The 19,070-nt window shown below is 42.7% G+C and overlaps 1 protein-coding gene across 8 annotated transcripts in view; it reads right to left on the reverse strand.

Annotated features, from left to right (window-relative positions):
* RUFY2 (RUN and FYVE domain containing 2) overlaps positions 1-18,822 on the reverse strand; it is a 63,871-nt gene extending 45,049 nt beyond the window's left edge. Inside the window, exons 1-4 of one of the 8 annotated variants that reach the window (XM_066242671.1) lie at positions 18,727-18,822; positions 15,933-16,106; positions 12,575-12,692; positions 7,694-7,795 (exon numbers count right to left, since the gene is read on the reverse strand). In XM_066242671.1, coding sequence (XP_066098768.1) covers positions 7,694-7,795; positions 12,575-12,692; positions 15,933-16,062 — 350 coding nt within the window. In that variant the 5' untranslated portion in view covers positions 16,063-16,106; positions 18,727-18,822. Of the gene's footprint in view, positions 1-7,693; positions 7,796-12,574; positions 12,693-15,932; positions 16,138-18,115; positions 18,207-18,368; positions 18,602-18,726 lie in introns of those variants that run through there. The other 7 variants (XM_066242673.1, XM_066242669.1, XM_066242672.1 and 4 more) reach the window with 7 other exon arrangements.
* Positions 18,823-19,070: the final 248 nt, after the last annotated feature.

The raw sequence follows: 19,070 nt of genomic DNA on the forward strand, positions 1-19,070 counted from the left end.
TCTTTCCTCTCTGTCTCTCTCTTCCCTTCCCTCAGCCAAGGCTCCAATGGAGCAAAGTTAGCTTTATGGCCTCTGCCTCAGGTGCTAGAATGGCTCTGGTTGCAACAGAGCAATGCCCCAAATGGGTGGAGCATCGCCCCCTGGTGGGCACGCCGGGTGGATCCCGGTTGGGCGCATGCGGGAGTGTGTCTGACTGCCTCCCCATTTCCAACTTCAGAAAAATACAAAAAAAAAAAAAATCAGTCAGAAATGACAAATACAATATCAGAAATGAAGAACACAATGGAAGGAATTAAAAGCAGGATGGATGAAGCTGAGAATCGAATCAGTGAGTTACAGGACAAGATAAATGAAGCACGGAAGCAGAGCAGAAAAAAGAAAAGAGACTCAAAAAGTCTGAGGAAACTCTAAGAGGGCTCTGTGACAACATGAAGAGAAATAACATCCGCATCATAGGGGTTCCTGAAGAAGAGAAAGAACAAGGGATAGAGACTTTGTTCAAACATATCATAGCTGAAAACTTCCCTCAATTAAGGCAGGAAAACATCTCACAAGTTCAAGAAGCACAGAGAACTCCATTAAAGAGAAACTCAAAGAAATCTACACTAAGACACATCATAATCAAAATACCGAAGTTAAGTGATAAGAGAAAATATTAAAGGCTGCTAGCGAAAAAAAGACTATCACCTAGAAAGGAGCCCCTATAAGGATGACTTCCAACTTCTCAACAGAAACACTTGAGGCCAGAACGGAATGGCAAGAAATATTCAAAGTAACACAGAAAAAGAGCCTACAACCAAGACTACTTTATCCAGCAAGGCTATCATTTAAAATTGAAAGAGAAATAAAAAGCTTTCCAGACAAAAAAACACTAAAGGAATTCACTACAACCAAACCAATGCTGCAAGAAATGCTAAGGGGCCTGTTGTAAACAGATCAAAGGAGAAAAAGAATATAGCAAAAGAAGAATACAGTTTTAAAGAATAAAATGGCAATAAACAACTACATATCGAAGAAAATAATTTTTTTTTTAAAAAAATAAAATAAAAAAAAAATAAACAACTACATATCAATAATAACCTTAACATCGGCCTAGCGTGTGGAGGACCCGGGTTCGATTCCGGCCAGGGCACACAGGAGAAGCGCCCATTTGCTTCTCCACCCCTCCGCCGCGCTTTCCTCTCTGTCTCTCTCTTCCCCTCCCGCAGCCAAGGCTCCATTGGAGCAAAAATGGCCTGGGCGCTGGGGATGGCTCTGTGGCCTCTGCCTCAGGTGCTAGAGTGGCTCTGGTCGCAACATGGCGACGCCCAGGATGGGCAGAGCATTGCCCCCTGGTGGGCAGAGCGTCGCCTCTGGTGGGCGTGCCGGGTGGATCCCGGTCGGGCGCATGCGGGAGTCTGTCTGACTGTCTCTCCCTGTTTCCAGCTTCAGAAAAATGAAAAAAAAAAAAAATAATAATAATAATAATAACCTTAGGCCTGACCTGTGGTGGCGCAGTGGATAAAGCGTCGACCTGGAATGCTGAGGTCACCGGTTCGAAACCCTGGGCTTGCCTGGTCAAGGCACATATGGGAGTTGATGCTTCCTGCTCCTCCCCCCCTTCTCTCTCTGTCTCTCTCTCCTCTCTCTCTCTCCTCTCTAAAAATGAATAAATAAATAAAAATTTTAAAAAAATAATACCCTTAAATGTAAATGGATTAAATGATCCGATCAAAAGACATAGGGTAGCTGCATGGATAAGAAAACAGGATCCATACATATTCTGTCTATAAGAGACACACCTTAAAACAAAAGATGCACATAGACTGAAGGTAAAAGAATGGAAAAAATATTTCATGCAAATGGAAATTAAAAAAAGCTGGGGTAGCAATACTTATATCAGACAAATTGGACTTTAAAACAAAGGCTATAGCCTGACCTGTGGTGGCACAATGGATAAAGTGTCAACCTGGAAACACTGAGGTTGCCGGTTCAAAACCCTGAGCTTGCCTGGTCAAGGCACATATGGGAGTTGATGCTTTCTGCTCCTCCCCCCTTCTCTCTCTCTCTCTCCCCCCTCTCTATAATGAATAAATAAAATCTTTATAAAAAAATTTAAAAAATAAAAAAAACAAAGGCTATAGTAAGAGATAAAGAAGGTCACTACATAATGATAAAGGGAGCAATCCAACAGGAAGATATAACCGTTATAAATATCTATGCATCTAATATAGGAGCACCTAAATATATAAAGCAGACTGATGGATTTAAAGGGTGAGATCAACAGCAATACTATAATAATAGGGGATTTCAATACCCTACTAACATCACTAGATAGATCCTCAAGAAAGAAAATTAACAAAGAAACAGCAAACTTAAAGGACATACTAGATCAAATCGATTTAATAGATATCTTCAGAACCTTTCACCCTAAAGCAGGAGAATATACATTCTTTTCAAGTGCTCATGGTACATTCTCTAGGATAATCCAAATGTTAGGGCACAAAAGCGGTCTCAACAAATTTAAAAAGATTGAAATCATATTGAGCACTTTCTCTGATCACAATGGCATGAAACTAGAAATCAACCACAACAGAAAAACTGGAAAATATTCAAACACTTGAAAACTAAATAGCATGTTATTAAATAACGAATGGGTTAACAATGAGATCAAAGAAATAAAAAAATTCCTAGAGCCTGACCAGGAGGTGGTGCAGAGGATAGAGCATCAACTTGGATGCAGAGGACCCAGGTTCGAGACCCCAAGGTCACCAGCTTGAGCACGGGCTCATCTGGTTTGAGCAAAGCTCACCAGCTTGGACCCAAGGTTGCTGGCTCAAGCAAGGGGTTACTCGGTCTGTTGAAGGCCAGCGGTCAAGGCACGTATGAGAAAGCAATCAATGAACAACTAAGGTGTTGCAACGTGCAATGAAAAACTAATGATTGATGCTTCTCATCTCTCTCGGCTCCTGTCTGTCTGTCCCTGTCTATCCCTCTCTCTGTCTCTGTAAATAAATAAATAAATTTATTAATTTTAAAAAATCCTAGAAATGAACGATAATGAGCATACATCAACTCAAAATTAATGGGACACAGCAAAAGCAGTCCTGAGAGGGAAGTCCACAGCATTTCAGGCATACCTCAAGAAGCTAGAAAAAGCTCAAATAAACAACTTGACCCTGCATCTAAAAGAACTAGAAAAAGAACAGTAAGTAAAGCCCAGAGCTAGTAGAAGGAAGGAAATAATAAAGATCAGAGCAGAAATAAATGACATAGAGGCTAAAGAAACAATACAGAGGGTCAATGAAACCAGGAGCTGGTTCTCTGAAAAGGTAAACAAGATCAATGAACCTTTAACCAGACTCACCAAGAAAAAAAGAGAGAGGACTCAAATAAAATTAGAAATGAGAGTGGAGAAATAACAACTGACACAACAGAAATACAAAATATTGTAAGAAAATACTATGAAAAACTGTACGCCAAAAAACTAGACAACCTAGATGAAATGGACAAATTCCTTGAAACATATAGTCTTCCAAAAATTAATCTGGAGGAATCAGAAAACCTAAACAGACCAATTACAACAAATGAGATTGAAACAGTTATCAAAAAACTCCCAAAAAAGAAAAGTCCTGGGTCTGATGGCTTCACAAGTGAATTCCACCAAATATTCAAAGAAGAACTAACTCCTATCCTTCTCAAGCTATTTCAAAAAATTCAAGAGGAAGGAAGACTTCCAAGCTCCTTTTATAAGGCGAGTATAATTCTGATTCCAAAAGCAGACAAGGACAACACAAGGAAAGAAAATTATAGGCCAACATCCCTGATGAATTTAGATGCTAAAATCCTCAACAAAATATTAGCAAACCGGATCCACAATATATGAAAAAAATCATACACCATGATCAAGTGGGATTTATTCTTGGGAGGCAAGGCTGGTACAATATTTGCAAATCAATCAATGTGATTCATCACATAAACAAAAGGAAGGAGAAAAACCACATGATAACATCAATAGATGCAGAAAAAGCATTTGATAAAATCCAGCACCCATTCATGATCAAAACTCTCAGCAAAGTGGGAATACAGGGAACATACCTCAACATGATAAAGGCCATCTATGACAAACCCACAGCCAACATCATACTCAATGGGCAAAAATTAAAAGCAATCCCCTTAAGATCAGGAACAAGGCAGGGGTTCTCCCTTTCACCACTCTTATTCAACATAGTTCTGGAAGTCCTAGCCACAGCAATCAGACAATAAAAAGAAATAAAAGGCATCCAAATTGGAAAAGAAGAAGTAAAACTATCATTATTTGCAGATGATATGATATTGTATATAGGAAACCCTAAAGTCTCAGTCAAAAAACTACTGGACCTGATAAATGAATTCAGCAAGGTAGCAGGATATAAAATTAATACTCAAAAGTCAGAGGCATTTTTATACACTAACAATGAACTGTCAGAAAGAAAAATTAAGGAAGCAATCCCCTTCACCATTGCAACCAAAAAACTAAAGTACCTAGGAATAAATTTAACCAGGGAGATTAAAGACTTGTACTTGGAAAATTATAAAACATTGATAAAAGAACTCAGGGAAGATACAAACAAGTGGAAGTATATACCGTGCTCATGGTTAGGAAGAATAAACATCATTAAAATGTCTATATTACCCAATGCAATTTATAAATTCAATGCAATACCAATTAAAATGCCAATGACTTACTTCAAAGATATAGAACACATATTCCAAAACTTTATATGGAACCAAAAGAGAACACGAATAGCCTCAGCAATTTTGAAAAGGAAGAATAAAGTGGAAGGTATCACACTTCCAGATATCAAGTTATACTACAAGGCCATTATACTCAAAACAGCCTGGTACTGGCATAAAAACAGGCATATAGATGAATGGAACAGAACTGAGAACCAAGAAATAAACCCACACTTTTATGGACAACTGATATTTGACAAAGGAGGTAAGAGAATACATTGGAGTAAAGACAGCCTCTTCAACAAACGGTGTTGGGAAAACTGGACAGCTACCTGCAAAAAGAAAAATGAAACTAGACCACCAACTTACACCATTCACAAAAATAAACTCAAAATGGATAAAAGACGCCTAGCGTGCGGAGGACCCAGGTTCGATTCCCGGCCAGGGCACACAGGAGAAGCGCCCTGTGTGCTTCTCCACCCCTCCGCCGTGCCTTCCTCTCTGTCTCTCTCTTGCCCTCCCGCAGCCAAGGCTCCATTGGAGCAAAAATGGCCCGGGCGCTGGGGATGGCTCTGTGGCCTCTGCCTCAGGCGCTAGAGTGGCTCTGGTCGCAACATGGCGATGCCCAGGATGGGCAGAGCATCGCCTCCTGGTGGGCAGAGTGTCGCCCCATGGTGTGCGTGCCGGGTGGATCCCGGTCGGGCGCATGCGGGAGTCTGTCTACTGTCTCTCCCTGTTTCCAGCTTCAGAAAAATTAAAAAAAAAAATGGATAAAAGACTTAAATGTAAGCCATAAAACCCATAAGCATCTTAGAAGAAAACATAGGCAGTAAGCTCTCTGACATCTCTCGCAGCAATATATTTGCCGATTTATCTCCACAGGCAAGTGAAATAAAAGACAGGATAAACAAATGGGACTATATCAAACTAAAAAGTTTTGCACAGCTAAAGACAAACTACACAATGGGACAAAATATTTGACAATATGTCTGATGAAGGGTTAATAACCAAAATTTATAGACAACTTGTAAAACTCAATACCAGGAAGACAAACAATCCAATCAAAAAACAGGTGAAAGAAATGAAGACACTTCTCCAAAGAGGACATACAGATGGCCAATAGGCATATGAAAAAATGCTCAACATCACTATTCATTAGAAAAATGCAAATTAAAACCACAATGAGATATCATCTCACACCAGTCAGAATGGCGCTCATCAACAAAACAACACAGAACAAGTGCTGGCGAGGATGTGGAGAAAAGGGAACCCTCCTATACTGCTGGTGGGAATGCAGACTGGTGCAGCCACTGTGGAAAACAGTATGGAGATTCTTAAAAAAATTAAAAATCGAGCTTCCTTCTGACCCAGCTATACCACTTTTAGGAATATACCGCAAGAACACCATAGCACTGTTTGAAAAGAAGAAATGCACACCCATGTTTATGGCAGCATTGTTCACAATAGCGAAGATCTGGAAACAGCCCAAGTGTCCGTCAATGGACGAGTGGATTAAAAAGCTTTGATACATATATACTATGGAATACTACTCAGCCATAAGAAATGATGACATGGGATCATTTACAACAACATGGATGGACCTTGATAACATTATACTGAGCGAAATAAGTAAATCAGAAAAAACTAAGAACTATATGATTCCATACATAGGTGGGACATAAAAATGAGACTCAGAGACATGGACAAGAGTGTGGAGGTTACAGGGTGTGGAGGAAGAGAGGGAGGGGGTTGGGGGAGGGGAGGGGCACAAAGAAAACCAGTTAGAAGGCGACAGAAGATAACTGGACTTTGGGTGATGGGAATGCAGCATAATCAAAAGTCAAAATAACCTAGAGATGTTTTCTCTGAACATATGTACCCTGATTTATCAATGTCATCCCATTAAAATTAATTTTAAAAAAAAGTAAGGTGGGCAGGGCCACCAGATAAAGTACAAGACATCTAGGTAATTTTAAACTTCAGATAAACAACAAATAATTTTTAGTATCAGTATAGTCTATATAATACCTGAGATAAACATAATAAAAATTATTTGTTAAATTTCCATTTAAAAAATAATAATAATAATAAAAAAACATAGGAAAACCAAGATGTACAACTGCAGTCACACATACAATAAAAAATGATCTAATTCTCCAGAATATCAGAGGGATACTCTAAAAAAACAAGGGGATAAATGGAGGGGCCACCATGAACCCATTGCTTTTGATAACTGATTACATTACTTTGAAAGTCTGTCTTAACCATTTGGAATTGGCCTTCAATTTAAACTGAAGATTTTAAAAAAATAAAAAATAGAGGACTTGGCTGGTGGCTCAGTGGATAGAGCATTGGCCCAGTGTATGAACATTCTGGGTTCGATTCCTGGTCAGGGCACACAGGAGAAGCGACCATCTGCTTCTATCCTCCTCCCTCTTGCCCTTCTCTCCTTCTTCCCCTCCTTAAGCCAGTGGCTCAACTGGCTCAATTGTGGCCTGGGGCGCTGAGGATAGCTCTATCAGAGCACAACAGCCTCAGGCACTAAAACTAGCTCAGTACTCAAGCATTGGCCCAACATGGGTTGCCAGTGGATCCCGGTCAGGGCACATGCAGGAGTCTGCCTCACTAAGACCCACAACACAATCAAAGCAGTAGTTTGGATGTTCAAGATCTAAAAAGAGACCTCTTGGAGTAAAGCCCCAAATTCCACTATAAATTTTTATTCATAGAAATAACTGTGATTCTGAAAAAAATGTGTATTAGGCTTTTAAAAATGAAACTAACTTAGATATAAAGCTTGTTATATTCATTTTTCAGGCTAGTTCCTTATTAATGTTATGTCCCCACCATGATTTTCTCACTCATTTTGCTCCTCACTTTATTTTATGACATCTTATTGTATTTTATAAATCCTTTTTTACTACATCTTCAGTGCTTTCTAGAATACAGGATATAAATGAAATAAAAAATGAAAATGAACCAATTTAAGGGTACTAACCTCAAGAGATCCCTCTGAATAATTAAGCAACGAAGATAATCAGCCATTTTTTTTTGCATGAGGGCTAATCGAAGCCACGCTCTTGCACGACCCAGGGGGGTCCTACAAAAGCAAAACCAATTGGTAAGAAAACAGTACCAGACCAAAGATAATGACTCTGTGTTCTACCTCTGTTGAAGTACACATTAAAAAAGAAAAGAAGTAACTTATCACAGTTTTGTCTTCATCTCTCTAGTTTTAAGCCAGCTCTGTGAGCATGCAAACCAATCCCTGAGAGCTATTTAAGTCTCTAAGGTAAATATGCACCTGCAGAACGTCTAGGTACCACTTTATGCCTTGGAAGAAATGACTCTCTAAAAAGTGAGAATATTTCTACAAGAAATATTTAGTCAGAATAAGCTTAGCCTTCTAAAACTGAATATGCAAAATTCATCAATAGGGCAGTATAATGCCTTCAAAAAATAACTGATATTATATCCGAACATAAAAATAGTAACAGCTTGACTAGGTGGTAGTGCAGTGGATAGACCATAAGCCTGAGAAGCTGAGGTCCCAGGTTTGAAACCCGGAGGTTGGCAGCTTGAGCACAGGCACATTTGGCTTGAGTGTGGGCTGACCAGCTTGAGCAGGGGGTCGCCTGCTTGAGCATGGGATTATAGACATGACCCTATGGTTGCTTGATTGAGCCCAGAGATTGCTGGCTTGAGCTCAAGGTCATTGGCTTAAGCAAGGGGTCACTGGGTTGGCTGGAGCCCCCCACTCAAGGCACATACATGAGAAAGCAATCAATGAATAATTAAGGTGCCGCAACTATGAGATGATGTTTCTCATCTTTCTCCATTTCTGTCTGTCCCTCTCTCTTTTGCTAAAAAAAAAAATTTTAATCATAACAAAGCAAAGGAGGTACCAAGTTCGGAATTAGAGAGAAATTACCAGGCTGCTTGCTATTTTTTAAATGTTATTTTTTTATCCAATTGTCCTTAAATATTAAATCTCATACCTTTTATCCAAGTTCAATCATTTAGTAAAATTACAAGAAAATCTAACAGAATATGCATGATTTTTTAAAGGGAAAAACACATTTTTTTGTTTTCTTATTCAGAGAACATTTTGGCAGGTAGTATGGAAAGAAACTTAATCTTCACTCCTAAAAGTTCATTAGTTTCTTATGGCTTAACCTTTTTTTTTTTTTTTTAAAGACTTTATTTATTCATTTTAGGGGGGAGAGAGAGAGAGAGAGAGAGAGAGAGAGAGAGAGAGAGAGAGAAGGGAGGAGCAGAAAGCATCAACTCCCATATGTGCCTTAACCAGGCAAGCCCAGGGTTTTGAACCGGCGATCTCAGCATTCCAGGTCGACGCTTTATCCGCTGCGCCACCACAGGTCAGGCTTAACTTTTTTTTTTTTTTTTACAGAGACAGAGAGTGAGTCAGAGAGAGGGATAGACAGGGACAGACAGACAGGAACGGAGAGAGATGTTAGTTTTTCATTGCGCGTTGCAACACCTTAGTTGTTCATTGATTGCTTTCTCATATGTGCCTTGACCGCGGGCCTTCAGCAGACGGAGTAACCCCTTGCTGGAGCCAGCGACCTTGGGTTCAAGCTGGTGGGCTTTTCTTCAAACCAGATGAGCCCGCACTCACGCTGGCGACCACGGGGTCTCGAACCCGGGGGTCCTCTGCATCCCAATCCGACACTCTATCCACTGCGCCACCGCCTGGTCAAGCTGGCTTAACATTTTGATAAACACTAATCTTCAGAACATATTTTTTACATGTGTAGAATTTAGCTTTTTAAAAATAATATGAGCCTGACCAGGTGGTGGCGCAATGGATAGAGCATTGGACTGGGATGCGGAGGATCAGGTTCGAGACCCAGAGGTCGCCAGCTTGAGCACAGGCTCATCTGGTTTGAGCAAAAAGCTCACCAGCTTGGACCCAAGGTTGCTGGCTTGAGCAAGGGGTTACTCGGTCTGCTGTGCCCCCACAGTCAAGGCACATATGAAAAAGCAATCAGTGAACAACTAAAGTGCCACAACAAAAAACTAATGATTGATACTTCTCATCTCTCTCCGTTCTTGTCTGTCTGTCCCTGTCTATCCCTCTCTCTGTCTCTGTAAAAAAATAAAATAAAATAAAATAACAACAATATAAATATGTATTTCCATTTTAAAATAAAACCAATCTTATACTTCTCTTTTTAAGAGTTAAAATTCCCTTATCTTTGTTAAAAATCACTATACTGGGCCCTGGCCGGTTGGCTCAGCAGCAGACCATCAACCCGGCATGTGGAAGTCCTGGGTTCAATTCCCAGTCAGGGAACACAAGAGAGGCAACCATCTGCTTCTCCACCCCTCTGCCTCTCCCTTCTCTCTCTCTTCACCTCCTGTAGCCATGGCTCAATTGATTCAAGCGCACTGGTCCCAGACTCTGGGGATGGCTTGGTGGAGCTGCTAAAAATAGCTCAGTAGCAAGCAGCCCCAGATAGGCAGAGCATCAACCCCAGATGGGGGTTGCTGAGTGGATCCCGGTCAGGATGCATGTTCAGAATCTGTCTCTGTATATCCTACTCTCACTAAAAAAAATTTAAAAATCACTATATTGGCCCTGGCTGGTTGGATCAGTGGATAGAGTGTCAGCCTAGTGTGCAGACATCCCAGGTCAATTCCCGGTAAGGGCACAGAAGAGAAGCAACTCTGCTTCTCTGCCTCTCACTTTCCCCTTTCTCACCCTCTTCCCCTCCCGCAGCCAGTGGCTACAATGGTTCAAGCATCAGCCCCAGGTGCTGTGGACAGCTTCATTGAATGGCAGCCTCATGTGCTAAAAATAGCTTGGTTGATTCCAGCATCAGCCCCAGACAGGGGTTGCAGGGTGGATCCTGGTTGGGAAACATGCGGGAGTCTCTCTATCTCCTGTCCTCTCAATTAAAAAAACAAAATCACTATACTTAATCTACCACTATAAGAAACATCAAGTGTTGCTATGTTGTATACCTGAAACTAATACAAAATAATTATGAAATGTAATTGAAAAATAAAATAATAAACTATAAATTTTTTTTTAAATAAATAAAAATAAGAAACATCAAGTATAATATTACTTGCCATCTAACTCTAAAACTGGGATTGAATCCTGGCTTTGCCCCTTATTAACTATACTTCTCTAATCTTTATTTTTCATATCTATACAATTATTATAATAATAATCTCTATCCTACAAGACTGATTTAAACACTAAATGAAATCATTCATGTAAAATAACTACTCTATTACTCTGATAGTGTTTAATAAATAGCAGCTACTTACTTTTATCACTCAATTAAGTACAACTTGCAAACATCTGGATGCTGTGATAGCCAGAAAACACTATGATATTGCCTATAACACACAAACCCTAAATTATACACCTATCTAAAAGAAAGCAAACTGATGATCTGACAGAAAATGCAAAGCGTCTAAAAAGCATCTTCTCATTCAGAAGAATTAAGTAAGATGAACTAATTACATTTTCTTTTCTTTTTCTTTTTTTTTTGACAGTGACAGAGAGAGTGTCAGTGAGAGGGACAGATAGGGACAGACAGACCAGAAGGGAGAGAGATGAGAAGCATCAATTCTTCGTTGCAGCACTTTAGTTTCTCATTGATTGCTTTCTCATATGTGCCTTGACCGGGGGGTTACAGCAAAGTGAGTGACCCTTTCCTCAAGCCAGCAACCATGAGGTCATGTCTATAATCTCATGCTCAAGCCAGCGACCCCCCACTCAAGGTGGTGAGCCCGTGCTCAAACCAGATGAGCCCACACTCTCAAGCTGGCGATCTTGGGGTTTTGAACCTGAATCCTCTGCGTCCCAGGCCAACCCTCTATCCACTGTGCCATCGCCTGGTCAGGCGGGAACTCTTACATCTTAATCATATCCCAAAAAATGTAAGACCTTACTTAGCCTTAACAATACTTTATACCTGTAAAATTAAAATAATCTCAACACTCATGAGTTATTAGCTAAAATAGTCAGCTTTTAAGACATTTCATATACATTTGACTAGTGAAACAGGCAGGTGAAACTATAGGTCCCAATTTTCAGAGAAAGTAATTTGCACATGTCCTATGTTATATAAATGGCCTATCTGAAAACTCAAATCTCCTGAGCCTTTGCCAGATTTAGCCTAAATCACTCCCCAACAATTGTTACTGACTGCCTATTGCAAAATATTTTAACACTCAGGAAACAGAATGACTTACAGTTTCCTGCAATCCAATGCAGAACTGATTATAATAAAGGAATGACTATTGTGATAAGAATATAAAAGAAAAAGCAGCTAATTCTTACTGAAAGGGCTAAGAAAAACCATAAAAGAAATGAAATTTGAGCTGAACCATAAAGAATTAACAGAATTTGCCTGACCAGGTGGTGGTGCAGTGGTTACAGCATTGGACCAGGACACAGAGGACCTAGATTTGAAATCCCGAGGTCGCTGGCTTGAGCATGGGCTCAACCGGCTTGAGAACAGGGTCACTGGCTTGAATGTGGGACCACAGACATAACCTCATGGTTGCTGGATTGAGATCAAAGGTCACTGGCTTGAAACCCAAGCTCGCTGGCTTGAGTAAGGGGTCACTTGCTCTTCTATAACCCCTAGGTCAAGGCACATATGAGAAAGCAGTCAGTGAACAACTAAGGAGCCACAATGAAGAATTGATGCTTCTCATCTCTCTCCCTTCTAGTCTGTCTGTCGCTATCTGTCTCTCTTTCTCTCTGTCACAAAAAAAAAAAAAAGAATCTTATTAGGAAAGAATCAAAGAAGGCTACTTAAGGCTCAGAGAAGATAAACTAGAATGTGAGACACTTTTAAGTAATTGGGAATGAACAAGTAATAACAGTACTTACTTAAGACCAGGTAGATCCCGGACACTGGCCCCTATTTCCTCTGCTTCTGGGTACAGCTTCTCCACAAGTTCCAAAGGACCCCAGATAGTTTTGTTGTAACTCAAAAATGATTTTCTTACTGAAAAAAGAAAATATAATGCATACTTCAACATATGTATATAACTGTAATGACTTCCTTTTAAATATTTAGTTACAACATACAATTACTCAGAAACCTTACCTCTTGTGTCACTACACAATCCTGTTCATCAAGAGCCTGTTAATCAGGCTCCTGACAGTTTCCTTATCAGAAACATGCACCGTGGCCATTCTTTCGTATCAGAAATATGCAAGCAGGTAATTACAATAAAATACAGGGCTCTGCCTGACCAGGCGGTGGCACAGTGGATAGAGCATCAGACTGGGAGGCAGAGGACCCAGGTTCGAAACTCCGAGGATGTCAGCTTGAGCGTGGGCTCATCCGGCTTGAGCACCGGCTCACCAACTTGAGTGCAGGGTCACTGGCTTGAGCATAGGATCATAGACATGAATGACCTCATGGTCACTAACTTGAGCCCAAAGGTTGCTGGCTTGAAGCCCAAGGTCGCCAGCTTGAGCAAGGGGTCACTCACTTTGCTGTAGCTCCCCAGGTATACAACATATGTTAAATGTCAATTATATCTCAATAAAAATAAATAGAACTTTGAAAGAAAAAGAAATGAGTATGTTAATAAAATCACAAGAGTTCCTCAAATTTTGGTGCCATGGCTCCTTCTGAGTTTGAAGTATATATTTTTAAAACCATGTCTAAATAAATCTCCTCTTTTGCTTTTTACATTTTATAGGGGCCCCCAAACTTTTTACACAGGGGGCCAGATCACTGTACCTCAGACTGTTGGAGGGTCGCCACATACAGTGCTCCCCTCACTGTCCACCAATGAAAGAGGTGCCCCTTCCGAAGTGCGGCAGGGGCCGGATAAATGGCCTCAGGGGGCCGCATGTGGGCTGTAGTTTGGGGATGCCTGATACACTTTCATGCACCATAGAGCTTCTAAGCCCTCCCAACCTACCAAGGCTCCTAGTACAAACAAGATACCAAGCTTCTTTTGCTTTATAATAGTCACCTTAGTAAACAACTATTACTCACATAGTCCCCTCATAGTTGATGATCATATGAATTAAAGACCAAACTGTTAACAACTCTTGTTATAAGTAGTTATAAGTAAAAGAACAGTTATTATACAACATATAGCCAAATATAATACAAATATTTTAAACATAATTCCATACAAACTGTATAGAAGAATATAATATTCACTATTACCATCATTTTCAGAGAGCACTCACATTTCTATACTAACTCAATCCAGAAGAAAAATTTTCTAGATATGTTCCCATTCACTACAAAGGTTTGTATCTCAACAATTATTTTAATGTATTTGCTCAACAGGGCTCAAACTAGCATAAAGAGTTCCTATCAGGCCCTGGCCGGTTGGCTCAGCGGTAGAGCGTTGGCCTGGCGTGCAGGAGTCCCAGGTTTGATTTCCGGCCAGGGCACACAGGAGAGGCGCCCGTCTGCTTCTCCACCCCTCCCCCTCTCCTTCTTCTCTGTCTCTCTCTTCCCCTCCCACAGCAGCCGAGGCTCCATTGGAGCAGGGTTTGCCCGGGCGCTGGGGATGGCTCTGTGGCCTCTGCCTCAGGCGCTAGAATGGCTCTGGACGCAACAGAGCGACGCCCCAGAGGGGCAGAGCATCGCCCCCTGGTGGGCAAAGCGTCGCCCCTGGTGGGTGTGCTGGATGGATCCCGGTCGGGCGCATGCGGGAGTCTGTCTGACTGTCTCTCCCCGTTTCCAGCTTCAGAAAAAATCGAAAAGAAAGAAAAAAAAAAAGAGTTCATATCACCCGTGGCCAGTAGGCTCAGTGATAAAATGTCAGCCCAGCGTGTGGATGTCCTGGGTTCAATTCCTGGTCAGGGCACACAGGAGAAGCGCCCATCTGTTTCTCCATGCCTCCCCCTCTTGCTTCTTTCTCTCTCTCTCTTTCCCTCCTGCAGTCATGGATCAATTGGAGCGAGTTGGCCCCCAGTGCTGAGGATGGCTCTATGGCCTCCACCTAAGGCGTTAAGTAGAGCTCGGTTGCAGAACAACACAGCAATGCCCCAAATGGGCAGAGCATTGCCCCCAATTAGTTTGCTGGGTGGAAGGCAGTTGGGGCACATGGGGGAGTCTCTCTCTGCCTCCCCTACTCTCACTGAATTAAAAAAAGAGTTCACATCAAAATCACCAAACTTTACATTATTAAAATACTTATGTCTTAGAAAATTGAAACCACCCTGGCTGGATAGCTCAGTTGGTTAGAGCATCCTCCCAAAGCACAGATTACCAGTTCGATCCCCAGTCAGGGCACATATAGGAACAGATCGATGTTCCTCTCTCTCTCTCTCTCTCTCTCTCTCTTTTCCTGTCTCAATGAAATCAATAAATAAATTTTTAAAAAATAAAAATAAAAAAGAGCCTGACTTGTGGTGACGCAGTGGATAAAGTATCAACCTGGATTGCTGAGGTCACTGGTTTGAACCTGGGTTTGCCTGGTCACACAGTACATGAGAATTGATGCTTCCTGCTCCTCCCCCACTTCTCTCTCTCTCTCTCTCCTAACTAAAATAAATAAATAAATAAAATTTTTTTAAAAAGAAAATGGAAACCAATTCATAGTATGTTGAAAATATTTTAAATTAAATATGCTTTTTTCTTTTTTTTTAAGATTTTATTTATTCATTATGGGGGGGGGAGAGAGAGAGAGAGAGAGGGAAGGAGCAGGAAGCATCAACTCCCACATGTGCCTTGACCAGGCAAGCCCAGGATTTTGAACCGGCAACCGGATCCACCCAGCAAGCCCCCTATGGGGTGATGCTCTCCCCATCTTGGGCTGTTGCTCTGTTGCTCTCAGCAACTATTTTTAGCACCTGAGGTGAGGCCATGGAGCCAACCTCAGTGCCCGGGGCCAACCTGCTCCAACCGAGTCATGGCTGCGGGAGGAGAGATGGAGAGAGAGAAGGGAAAGGGGGAGGGGTGGAAAAGAAGATGGTCACTTCTCCTGTGGAATCAAACCCAGGACATTCAAACAGTGGGCCGATGTTCTACCACTGGCCAGGACAAATTAAATATTCTTTTAAACCAAGCACTAACAAGTAAGCATTTTCTAAGACCACCCACTTCAAAACATAAAGCAGTAGGGTATTTTCTTGCAAAACTAACCCAAGTATTTTAAAATATAAAGTAACAGTAATTATGGCCTCAAAAAAAAATTACATTTTCAAGATTGCTTAAGATGGGGGGGTTAATTCTAAAGTTAATTAATTTTTAAAAATTTGATGATACCTTTAAGACCATGTTTCAGACAATGTTCCATAACAACAAAGAACTGCTGCAAGGGGGGATAGTCGGAATCCAAAGTGCGGCCAAAGCTTAGAGCGGATTCAATGAGTCCTTTGATGCTCAGTTTAGCCATGTTTAACAAGTTTGCTCTCTCCACAGCTGTGGGGTCTTTTGTAGCTGAAAGCACAAGAAAGATGTCCAACATCATTTGCAAGACATAACACTGAAAAATAATACAAACCTGCCCTGGCTGGTTGGCTCAGCGGTACGGCATTAGCCCAGAGTGTGGAAGTCCCAGGTTTGATTCCCAGTCAGGGCACACAGGAGAAGCGTCATTCTGCTTCTCTACCCTTCCCCCTCCCCTTTCTCTCTCTTCCCCTCCTTCAGCCAAGGCTCCATGGGAGCAAAGTTGGCCTGGGCACTGAGGATGGCTCCAAGGCCTCTGCCTCAGGCACTAGAATGGTCTGGTTTCAGCGGAGCAATGCCCCATGGGCAGAGCATCGCCCTCCCCCTCGCATGCCGGGTGGATCCCGGTCGGGCGCATGCGGCAGTCTGTCTGTCTGCCAGCCACCCTCCATTTCTCACTTTGGAAAAATACAAAAAAAATTTTAAAAAAATATATACAAACCCTTTCCTTTCCTAAAACCAACATGGCTTATTTTTCCATGGTCAATAGTCTTCCCAACTAACCTACACCCCCAGTTAACTTCTCTTCATATCTCTCTAACATACACTATAGAACTCTATCGTGTCCACTCCAGTCAAAGCTTCTGAATTATTCTCAAATCCTGAAAATTGGCTGTTCTCTGGTCTTTATTTTACTTTTATGGTACCCCTTCAGGGAAATGAGGTTTTTATAAAATGACTTTCTGAAGGGATAAGTTTGGACTAGTAGACAACATGTTTAAGGGTCTTGTGCTAAAGGTGGATAGGTGGAACCATCCAAGGATGAATTTCAAGGGAAAAAAAGGTTCAGAATAAACTGACAATAAAAGATAGTTAAAATTCTAAGATTCTACCCCGTATTATTCATAACAATCATAACAGGTAAATAAAAACACACTGACACATAAGAAGATACAGGAGAAGCCATTCAATTTCACTCATTTTAACTCTATTTTTCCATTATAATTGTCATTCTATGTTTCAATGACTCCTTCATTTTCCCAAAGGAAATAAAAACAGGGTCCAGTTTCATATTAAGGTTCCCTGCCATTCCAAACAGCTGATTTAGGTGCATAACAAGTTAACAGATACATTTTAAAAACTTATTTCAATTGATAATTACAATGCACAAAAATATTTTTTCTTTCCCACAAATTTTATTTTCAGTTTACTTGGCAATTCAGATGCTTCTGCATAGTCTCATCACTTTTGTGAGCGTCAGGAATATTGTCAGCAAACACAGATGACACAATGGCGTGCAGAAAAATGAAGCACTGAGTAAAGCATTTCATAACCTCTGACAGTTTACTAACCCAAGTAAACCAAGGGTCTGTTTCTCCCTCACGGAACAAAAAGTCCAGGTTCCCAATGATCTGGTATTCTAGTTTTGACCTTAGGTAGCCAGACATGAAATGCAAACAGCTACACTTGCTACGACCAAACTAGTAGGTGGAAAATCTCCACACACATTATTTCTTCAAATCTGCACAGTACTATGACTCCCTCTTTTTTTCAGGGACGAAACCACTTGATGTTTCATTTCATAATCTATGGAAAGTCTCCATTTTTCTTAACAGTGACCATCACAATCCTAACATACGATGCGACAACCAGACAAAGGGCTCCTTTGCAGCCGCCGGGAGCAGGTCGGTGCTGGGCGCCAGCAGCTTCCTCGTACAGGAGCGTCTGCACCCCGGCCGCGCCCCGCCCCGCCCGAGCTCGCAGCTGCGTCCTGTGGGTCGCGGTCCCTAGGCCGAGCCAGGGCCAGTACATCTTGCCCCAGCCGAGCACCCATCCGTGTCTCCCAGTCGTTCCCCAGCAAGGCTGCCCAAAAGGCGAAGAGGGCTCACCCGGGGTCCTGCGCAGCGTCGCTGCCCCCCTCCCGCCCTCCGCCTCGTGCTCCCAGGCCAAAAGCTGAGATGCATCTCCCCTCCGCCACCCCCAAACCTGAGAAGTCATCGCCCGACCCACTGTCCCCCCGACCCGGGAGCGGCACCACCGCCGGCCCAGTCCTCGCTCACTGGAAGTCGTCGGATTAAGAGCCCTTGACCATTAGGCCTTAGAGCCGGGGCGGAAGGGAACCAGCGACGACCGCGCGTTGCCATGGTGACCCCGCGCACCCCCGAGTCTCCCGCTGCCCCCGCCCAGCCCCTGGCCCGCTCCGGCCTCAGTTCCGACACGGAGGCCACCGTGCCCACCGCCCCGAGTACTCTGCGTCCGGCCTTCAGCCCAGAACGCAGGGCCCAGCATCCGCTGTCAGCCCGCTCCCCTTACCCATGGCGACAGCGGCGCAGTTTCGGGCGGGGACTGTCCGGGCCGCGCCAGCAGCCCCCTTCAGATGCGCGGCGGCCGCCAGGGCGTCAGCGACCAGGCCCGCCGCGGCCCACAGCGCTCCCGGCGGCGGGAGGACGCCCGGCGGTCCCGCGGCGCCGCCAGGGAGACAGGGGCCCCGGAGTCTGCGGCAGGCAGAGAAACCCGCCCTCGCTAAGGAGAGAAACCCGCCCTCGCTAAGGAGAGAAACCCGCCCTCGCTAAGCCTCCCGGCGTCCAGCCGGGCCGGAAGGAGGAGGAGAAGGTGGTGAGGGAGGCCTGTGGAGCTGAGGGCAGGACCCCGGTCGGAACCGGCCTCTCACCCCTGGCTCGGACGCAGCGCTGAGGATCACGTCTTTGGGGGCCGAGTCGGTGCAGTTTCCATCCGCGGTCCGGCTGCGTATAACCTGACCGCTTCCCTGCCGTCTTCACAAACTCGTAGGAGATCAGAAGTATTTAGAAAATGGTCAATAATTAACGGTCGGCAGAAATCTACTGAACTGTTTACAAATCACGACGTTCAAACCAGTAAATACTGGTTTATAAAAAGCAATGAGTATACAAGACTTACGGAGGGATCACTTCGTAAATTATATAAATAACCACTGTGCTGTACGCCTGAAACTAATATTGAATGTCAACTATAATTGAAAAAAAATTTAATGAT

This window comes from Saccopteryx bilineata, chromosome 9 (genome assembly GCF_036850765.1).
Source record: "Saccopteryx bilineata isolate mSacBil1 chromosome 9, mSacBil1_pri_phased_curated, whole genome shotgun sequence".
Lineage (NCBI taxonomy): Eukaryota > Metazoa > Chordata > Mammalia > Chiroptera > Emballonuridae > Saccopteryx > Saccopteryx bilineata.